Source organism: Taurulus bubalis, assembly GCF_910589615.1.
Source record: "Taurulus bubalis genome assembly, chromosome: 17".
Lineage (NCBI taxonomy): Eukaryota > Metazoa > Chordata > Actinopteri > Perciformes > Cottidae > Taurulus > Taurulus bubalis.
The window spans coordinates 18,565,383-18,575,373 of NC_136605.1; the positions used below are offsets into that span (position 1 = coordinate 18,565,383).

The 9,991-nt window shown below is 42.6% G+C and overlaps 1 protein-coding gene across 1 annotated transcript; it reads left to right on the forward strand.

Moving 5' to 3' along the window:
- The first annotated feature begins 2,877 nt into the window (after nt 1–2,877).
- pla2g10 (phospholipase A2 group X) lies at nt 2,878–6,003 on the forward strand. Its single transcript, XM_079233268.1, has 4 exons — nt 2,878–2,942; nt 3,769–3,940; nt 4,579–4,685; nt 5,660–6,003. The coding sequence occupies exons 1-4, from the start codon at nt 2,906–2,908 to the stop codon at nt 5,806–5,808; spliced, it is 465 nt and encodes a 154-aa protein (XP_079089394.1). The 5' UTR covers nt 2,878–2,905; the 3' UTR covers nt 5,809–6,003.
- The last annotated feature ends 3,988 nt before the right edge of the window (nt 6,004–9,991 follow it).

Genomic DNA, 9,991 nt, shown 5'->3' on the forward strand with positions numbered 1-9,991 from the left:
CTAGATGTGCTGTATCGCTGAAGGCCGCCCGTGGCTTCTTCTTCTTCTTTGAGTCAATGCAGGGTGAAGCTGGACTCCAGCGCAGTGCTGCCCTCTACAGGCAGCGGAGGGACGCGACAACGCTCCGCATGGAAAATGACAACACGCGCTCTCCAAGCATGATCAATGAACCAGGGAGTCTCTATTGGGAATCATAACAATGCAGAATATGAAGCACATACACATGCATTTTAATATATATACATACACATATATATTTATGTTGATGTTTATTTGTAACACAGCTGCAGTTTGCTTTAATTTACCTTATGTGCTAATGAGGATATTTCCCTTAAGGGAAATATGATTGGCATCCTTTTGGATGTGTGGATCAAATGTTTCGCTTTTGAGCCACATTATGTGCATTGTTTTCTGTTTTCTGAGTGAGTCTATATATAATGACTTTATTCAGGCAAATAACAGAGAACTGCCACATGAAGGCAGTGATGCCTTCACTGAATATTAACCTTTTCTTTTACTAAGAAGCATATAGCTGCCTATTGACCATCATATGACAATACATTACTATAATTATTTTTTAATAGATGTATCCCACCATAGGAATTCATTTATTGTACATGACTTTCCCTTTTTCTATGTGCATTTGTCAATATGGCAACCTTGAAAATCCACTCTGGGGGCGCCATCTTAATTCAAAAAATGATAAATCCTTCAAGCCTTTTTGCTAATATACACACTGCTAAAACACCCTGTTTCCATCTCTTCAAGCAGATCTACAAAGCCAGTCACAGTTCAGACTGTTAAGCCGGAAGCAATGAAAACTCCTCTCACCCTCAACTGTCCTTCCTGCAAATCTTTTTTTTGGAAAGTTACTGTTTTTTCATCAACACATTAAGCTTCTCAGATCCCGTGTTCTGGTAAATGTGGAGCTTTGCTTCACGTCGTAGAGGCTCAACACAAGGAGCAATGATTCATGTTCCAGCTTCAAGTAAATTAAATTAAATGTCCTTGATCTCAGTTTTAATTAGTTACATTGTTGTGTTAGTCCAGCTGTATTAGATTACAGCACTTCCATAATAATGGGATCCACCTGGTTTCACATGAACTAAAATGCTCTTTCAAAGTTTCTCTCCAACACTAATTTGAACCTGGAAACGAAATGGTTCAGTTTTAAAGGAAGCCGACATGTCAATCTGTACGCTAATTAAATAATTTGTTTTAGGAAAATGTTCTTGTTTAAATGTTAATATAATTTGCAGATTTGTGAAGCATAAAAACAGGGAGAAAACACACTGAAGTTAAGTAATAAAAGCATTACAATAGTGTTATAATATTAAACCAGTAGGAACAAGATTAGCAATGATCCTTCTTTAAGCCCACTCTTATTTCTGAAATCAGTTCAGTTTTTCTATTCTTTCCGTCTCCGTAATATATTTCATTCTGTTTCACTTTGTCATGAACACATTATGAGTTGTTCAAGGAGGGTTGAAAAAACAAGTATCTTCCAGCAGCAGATCATAGATCTGTGTGAGGAGGAAGACGGCCTGATGCTCAACACTATAATCCTCTGGATGCTTCTCAGGCTGAAACTCAGCTTGGACAGTGTTTTTCATTTAATCTAAAAAAACCTCATCATTTCTCATTCAGGTTCAGGATTTCCACCTCAACCTTCTGGCAGGCGAATGTCAACAAAACAAGTATGAACCAGCATATTGTCTGGGATGTTGCTCTCTACCTGGCTCAGGGCACATTTGCAGCTCAGTCAGGTGTTCCGCCCGATAGGATCTCAACATTCCCCGGGTGTTTTGTGGCGATGGATAGGCTGAGCTGAAAAATAATCAGATACACATGGATGGAGGGATGCGTCTCCTCCCATGAAGAGCAGCGACAATAACTGCCAGGAGGAGGCGCTTATCTCACATTGTGCAGGAGCATCACTGAGGAAGTGAATCACAAAACACTGTGACTTATATGTCCCCTGTTATCAAAACCCAAAGCGTGTGCTTTTATGATCTAGCTGCCCTGATATTACTGCTATAGCTGCTCACCACATTATGAATGACAATGGAGTCCAGTGCGACAGAGCCGTAAACACACTTTGTGAAAAACATAATAAAAAGATGAAATCCAAAGATATGACAGGATTCATGGCATTTTCAGATCGGGTCTGCAATTTGTCAAATAAACAATCTCAGCTGTTAAACTCTAACACTTGGAGTGCGGCTCAGTAAATCAAAGTGACAATAAGGATCGCGACAGTTTGTTTTATGGAAAGAAGGTATTGTCTATTCACCCGCTGACGTGTTTATTTACAAGATGGATGGAGTCTTTATGATTATGGGAGGGGGGGACTGTATCATTAAAGTGGAATTGCCATAATCTGGGAGGTGCATTTGTTGAGAGGAGGTGGAACCACACATTGTGTTGCTTACAGAAACTAAAAACGTTCCGTGTCAGCAACAATTAGGCCTGGAGCTCAAATAAGTGCCTCAACTCACACGGCGTTTTCTATAAACATGTTTTTACTTGTTTGATTAATTTCCCATATATCTTCTCTGTACCCAATTTACATAGATGACACCAAATAAATAACAGTGTCTTAAATGATTTGTTTTAATTGCTGTCTATATATATTTCATATACAGAAACATGTCCAGAAAAGTATATTTTTTCCCATCTGGAACCGAACATTATTGCAGCCTGCAACCTGTAAGCACACAGCCACCGGCCCCGTACCGCAGCCTGCGTCCTCTAGGGGGCGTACAGGTTGACAAACACTGGATTAGCCAATGGTGATGCTCAGGAGATTATTCAAACAGCATCTAAAAAAAGCTCTCCACTCAATTCTCCGCTCACTTGAGTGGAAGTCAACACTCGGTTGGGACTTCTCTGCCTGTTGCGTGCCATGGCTGCGTTTCTCCGGATCCTTCTCCTGTTATCTGGTAAGGTGATCTTTTTACTCGTGGAGCTCCAAGTAGTGATGACATGCTTGAGAAGTTATTTACAGTCATTTTTAAAGGACTCTTTTAAAGGAGGGAGTGCAGCCAGGTAGCAGGCAGGGAAACCACTCGTGTTTGCAGAGTGATTCAGAGAAAGTGTTATTCTAATGACGCAAGTGCAAACAAATTCAACTGCCTTTGGCTGAACGACATCTTTGACTTTTCTACTTCATTTCAAGTCCGAACCCGGCTTCCTGGTGGAGGTGTGAGATGTGAGTAAGTGGAAAGTCAACTCTCAGAGTCCTATGTAATGTTGTACCGAGGCTCTGTGCAGAAACACTCTGTCAGTGGAACTTTATGAATATTATTAGGAACGCCTCGTTAAATCTAATGCATAACAGTGCAATAACTCCTACCTGCATAGTTTCTGTTGAGGTACCCTCATTGATATAAATGGAGTGGGCAAAATAGTATAAACACATCTATAACACAAACTACACCCTCCAAGATGATCATAACGTTGAATCAACCCATTATGAAGGAAGGATTTCTGTTGCATTGGTTTTAGCTATGTGTACCTAATAAACTGGACAAAAGAAAAGGACCACTTATTAACAATCTAACGCAAGACAATTTAGTTGAATTGTGCAGAAGAGACAGCCGTTCCTATTATAGTGTCCACCCCTGAATATCACGTATTACCGCAGAAACGGATGCACAGATCTTCTCTCAACAAAGTGGATGTTTTTGTGTGAGTCTGAGAACAGTTTACAAGACGAGACATGCGTCCGTTCCTCCTCTTTCGCTTTTTGTTCGTTTCCCTTCTCAGTGGCGGCGGCGGCCTCTGCCGAGACACGCCGGGCCCAGCGGACCAAAAGAGGGCTGCTGGAGCTGGCGGGAGTCATCAAATGCAGCACGGGGAGATCGGCCTTGGCTTATATGATGTACGGATGCTACTGCGGACTGGGAGGTCAAGGCTGGCCCCGGGACCGGGCAGACTGGTGAGGCCCCTGCACCCCTCCTCTCAGGAGCATCTGATGACAGTCTGTGCCGAAACACACACTGTGTACACACTCAGCTGACACTATATGTGGCCTACCTATACATTACAGGATTACCAGAGATATAATTCAGCATGCCATGAGGATGTTTAGCCCTCCTCTCCACATGCACACACACACACACACACACACACACACACACACACACATCCTCCCCTCCTCTCGGTCGCCTCCTCCATCCTGCTTACTGTACACACAGTTTCCGTTTTTGAACTGGGTCGACCGAACCACAAATGGCGTGCGATTGGACGGAAGGAGGGGATGATGTCCAAATTCGGCGCACTCACACGCTCCAAATGGGTGCCTCAAAATAGTTGCACAAATTCCACACCCAAATCCTAATTGCCGTCTCCTTCTTTTTTTTTCCTCTTTCGCCCACAAGACAGCGAACCCCCTCAAAGCAGTTCACTTCTAAGTATCTGTTGTGGAAACCTCGGGCCCTGCGTTTAAAGATGGCCGTGGTGGGACTCAAACCACAGCGCTGTGACTAACCCACCGATTGCTTTTCTCCAACCCTTGTCTGGAGTTCAGCCGTGAAAATAAAACCTTTACCCTGCTGCCCATCTCTCCGTGTGAAGGTGCTGCCACAGACATGATTGCTGTTATGGAGATGCAGAACGTCTCGGCTGCCAGACCAAAACAGCCCAGTACCAGTGGACGTGTGAGGATAAGAAGGCTGAGTGCGGTAATGCATTTTTTTTATGCTTATTTAGGCATGTTGATTACTAAATAGGCCTACGGGACACAGGGCCTTGGGTCCCCAAAGTGTGTCAGGGGTCCCGCCTGGACTTCACCTACAAAACGTCACTCAAAGAGACACGAAGCAACCAGGAGGAGACTCAAAACGCCCCAAAAAAAGGCAACAAAGAGAACACAAGGAGACTTTAAATGACTTTAAAACAAAAAATGACCACAAAGTGACTCACAGCTACTATGAAACATGTGAACTGACCACAAATTGACACAAAGCAACTACTAATAAGACTCAAAATGACCAAATAGAGACATACAACTATTACAAAGAGAGAGAAAAAAGAGCTGGGTAATTATTTAAAGACACACAACACAATTACAAAGTATGTGTGTTCTTCTGTGTCAGGGGTGGGGCACTGTCTCATAATCTTCCAGTGTACGTTATTTTTTTTTAAAGTGAGACAGCTGCTGCTTTCTTATTTTCTGGTTGCACACTCCGATATGATGCTTTGTGTAACATTCAGCACATCACTACGGGTAAATCTGAAAGTGAGACACAGATCAGGCGGTGTGATATCTACAAATATCCATGAAAACACCATAGAGGCCTTTAATTGGAGGGGAACGACATGATGTTTGCAGACATATATTTCAAAATATTTTAAGCCCCCCGTGAACCGCAGTCATTTCTGTACATAAATAGCAACAGATTTAATGAGGTTTACATATTTAAGTAGCAAAAAATAGTGGGTTGTTTAAGATGTTCTTTAAATAAATCAATGTCAAATGATTTCATAATAACCACAATTACGTCTCTCATTTTTCAGAGAAACTGCAGCAAATTAACCCTTAAAGGCAAAATTGAATAACGCTGGGCTTGTTTGCAAGACTAACAGTATTCACCACAAATTACACTCGCCACCATCCTCTTGTCTCTGAAAGAAGACCTCTGTTTTTCTGTTGCAGATGATTTGAAGGACCAATGTGAAAAGCTGCTGTGCAAATGTGACAGAGACGCTGCCAAATGTTTGAGAAAAGCACCTTTCATCGCCAAGTTTGCCGTATGGCCAGATTTCCTCTGCGGCCACGATCACCCGATGTGTAATATTTACTGACACAGTAAATGCATGTCCTGCGTGCCTTTTGTAAATAGAACGTGTCACAGTGATAATGGTGATGGCATCACTTGTTTGACTTAACTGAGGATGAGATGTTTAAAACAATGAGATCCAACAACAACCTGTAAGCTTCTGAGTATTTATTCCCGCGCAGGAAGGAACACGTCTGCAGGACGTCCAGCAGAGAAGCACACATGCACATTATATTTGCTTCATTGTATTATTATGCCAATTGTGGAGGAGGGCTACAAGTGTCTGGGTCTCAGCCGTCTCAGATAGAGAGACAGATAAGAAGCTCTTGTTAGGGGGCGTAAGAAAAGAATGGCTTCTTCCAGTCAAAACAGAATATCGATAAACAATTATTACGAGATGGAGAACAGGGGCCACACAAAGGTTATTGCCAGCATAAGCAGAACATAGTAATGTGAAATATAATATGATATGGTATTCAAACCTGCAACAATTATAAGTGGAGTGTTCTTCTCATTACATGTTTGTTTTTTCCATCAGGCTCTTATAATTAAATTGTGAAAGAATATAATGAGTTGTGTGAGGAGTAAAACAGTCTATTGATTATGTTGTTCTAATAAAAGACTAAATGAACGACTACATTTGGACACACACACACACACACACACGTGACTTCCTGGAAGGTGATGAGGATTACAGCTGCAGTGGAATCGTTCCATGAAAAGGCAACTTGAGCGCTCCTCAGTCCAAACTCCGTCCAAAGGTCACATTTTAATCAGCGGGCGAAAGATCAGATAGCGTGACAAAGCTTTATTTGTATTAAAACAACCGGGCATCGCCTGCCTTATAGCTCTGAAGTTGACTTTGTTCGACTACACTTCTTTCTTGTGCGCAAATAGGAAAACCTATTTTCCTGCTTTTCTATTTTAAAGCCTGCTGTGACACTTTCTTTCCATTTCCCCCAAAACTGAAATATTTCAGCTGCTTCGTCGTGTTGCATTCAGGAACTTCAGCCACGTGAAAACGTGTTCATTCCTTTAAAGGTGGTTGATAATATCACAACACCTTGTTTCATTCTAATAAGTGAGAGTCACTAAATAGCAATTAAATGACATCATATACCGTAATAGAGGGTTATGAACACATGAGAGCTCTTTGGCTGTTTGTTCTTTTCATCAGAGTATAAAAGAGAAGCATTTCACATCTACAACTGTTGCATTGTGGGATGTCTACACAAACAAACTGTGTTTGTGTATCTATGAATCTGCCTGTACATAGATAGATAATATGTATAGAGATGAAGAGTGGCATGTATGAAATAAGGTCAGGATGTAATAAACTGGTAAATGGGAAAGGCCCCTCACCTCTTTTTGAATATGTCAACTCCAGGTTTTGGGCTGCAGATGGCGCCATATTCACAAAAAACAGGAAGCACAATAAATGGGCAAACAGCCAAACAATTAAAGAGTTGTCACTTGATAATGATCCCTGATATTATGATTTAGCAAAACGTAAAAAACAGATTTCATGAGCTGGACTTTCTTGTGACCTGTTACTGACTCTGGGCCTCAATGTTTTTTCATGCAGTAAACGGCTCTATTTTAGTCCACCGCTGTTGGTTTTGGGTTTGGCTCAGGGGACTTCCCTCAGAATCAATGAGTCAGAACCTGAACTTCCCCTCTTGACACCCAGGAAACAGTACCAGTACCAGCACCAGCAGCACCAGCATGCGATCCCAGTAAACACGACCCCTCCCAGATGTTGCAGCTCCAGCGAGGTCACGCGGGACACACAGCGTCTTTGTTGAGTCGCTGCACCGCTCGTGAGTGTGGACTGAAACGGGAGATGATGCCGTGGTGGAGCAGTGTCCAAAGTCCTGGACTGGAAATAAGTATCTGGGTCACGGCCCACAAACACTTGCCCGATTGTGTCCAAGCTTCAGCGGGTAGCAGCTCTGAAGTTATGGAAGTCATACGCCTCCATCCAAGAGGGAGGCTCGGACTCCCACTTCCCTGCATGAGCAATGTGTTGGAAATAAAGGACAAATAAATGCATGGTAATGCAATTATAGCTACTAATCACATGTTATGTATGCAATTTAAAGTATTAACATAGGAATAAAGAGAAAAAAAACAAAGCATGTCTAGTTTTTGTGGGGCTGAATTTGAAATTTTTAAAATTGCTCTCAGCTGTTGCACATGAAGGAGTCAGCACAGCAGCTGTTTGAGTTCACAAGATCAGAAGCTGAAAAATAGCTTCCCGGTCCGCAGTGCCCTCTTCTATTTATCATTCCTGCTGGTTGAACACAGAGGTTGCGCTTTCTCCAGCAAACATATTGGGATCTGTGATGCCACAAAAGAAGCGTTGCAGGTTCGCATCATAAGGTTGTTTTTGAACGCAACCTGGATCCTGGTCCCTGGATCCTGGTCCCTGATCCTGGTCCCTGATCCTGGTCCCTGGATCCTGGTCCCTGATCCTGGTCCCTAGATCCTGGTCCCTGATCCTGGTCCCTGATCCTGGTCCCTGGATCCTGGTCCCTGGATCCTGGTCCCTGATCCTGGTCCCTAGATCCTGGTCCCTGATCCTGGTCCCTAGATCCTGGTCCCTGATCCTGGTCCCTGATCCTGGTCCCTGGATCCTGGTCCCTGGATCCTGGTCCCTGATCCTGGTCCCTGATCCTTTCCCCTGCTGCCTCTGAACCTTGATGAGGACCCGCTCCTCCTCCCTGTCCCTGCTGTCTAGGAATGGCCTTTGTTGGAGATTTCTCACTTGTGTGGTTTTGGCCGATTTCCATCGTCACGCATGTCTACACCTGCATGGGACTGGACCCTCTGCTTCGTCAGCCGGTCGTACAAATCCTTTTATTAACATTTCTGGAGCAGTGTGCCACTCTTGAGGAGGTCCTGCGATTGAAGATGTCGCCCATGATTGTCACAATGAATGAGCGCATTCTTTAATCCCTGCTGGGTGAGCCGACAGAGCCGGTTCCACGTTAATTGCGTTCTTTAATCAACTGTTTGGCTCCCCAGCCGAGAGCCAGATGGCCCACTGTGAAGTCTTGGCTTAAACAGCTCAAAACATAAACAATAACAACCATGCGCAGAACAAAGTATGACTTCTTACCAGCAGAAGATCTGGATGCTTGTTCAGACTGCTATGTTTAGGATAAGGCGACCTTTTTTCTTTTTTTACATAAAGGGCCATTTTAAATGTTCTCAGTGTAACATATCAAGGTAAACATTATAATTACTATGACACCACATTGAAATGTAAATCTCCAACAGATCTGTAATTGTATTCCATTCATATGGAGGCAACTTGCTGAGCAACATTAACAACATTTTCAAAAAACACGTTTCTCCCGTAATCAGTTCATCGTGAGCTCGATACAAGAAGGCGGCCTGAAGAAAAATCCACATCTGAGTTGAAATTGTTATAATATGATTTAATCACCAATCTCCATCAGTATTTAACTTAACAGCAAGTACTAGCCAATCAGAGGCAGAGTAGGGCCGGAAAAAAACATGAAACTACTGTCAATAACCGGCTGTTGGCTGTGAAAGAGGTAACTTGGCATGCGGATAAAAGAGCACCGACGTTTTCTAACGCCCACTTATTGCTAGTGTGCCATTGGATAAGCTATCCTCAGGTGAACTACTAACATCCTGCAAGGACCACAAGTCAGTTTCATATTATTGAATATTAGTGAACTTATGTACTGACTATGACTACTTGAATGCTGTTAAATATGCTTTTGATGGGCTACAATCTCTCACTTTTACTGTGTAAAAATCCATGTTGGGTTCAGAATACACTGCCCACACAAAGCAGAGAATCAATGTGTGTGCAGCCAGCAGCAGAGCCGGACCTGCTGCCAACATACACGGCATGTTACACACTCTCCTCTTATTTCAGTCTCCTTTGTGTGTCTTTTCTTGGAAGACTCGTTTTATTTTACAGGTGGACGAGAAGACATTATATAAGAATTAACAAAGAAAGTCTATATCACAAACTAGTATGAATGCCTCAGCACTGAATATTTAAATACATTTAAAACATAAATATAGCAGCAAACAACCATATGCTATGTAAATATGTCGTAAAGTAAAGAGCTCTCCCTCTGTGTGTTGTAATCCAACGTCTCCAACCGTTAAAGGAAATGCAGAAATGACTTATAATGCAATTTTATTCCATTAATATTTCAAGGGGA

Bases quoted from the DNA above. Each gene is read 5' to 3' on its own strand.
- pla2g10 (XM_079233268.1), top strand. From the start codon at position 2,906: ATGGCTGCGTTTCTCCGGATCCTTCTCCTGTTATCTG. The intron at 2,943-3,768 runs GTAAGGTGATCT...TTCCCTTCTCAG, and splicing joins GATCCTTCTCCTGTTATCTG to TGGCGGCGGCGGCCTCTGCC. The intron at 3,941-4,578 runs GTGAGGCCCCTG...CTCCGTGTGAAG, and splicing joins CCCCGGGACCGGGCAGACTG to GTGCTGCCACAGACATGATT.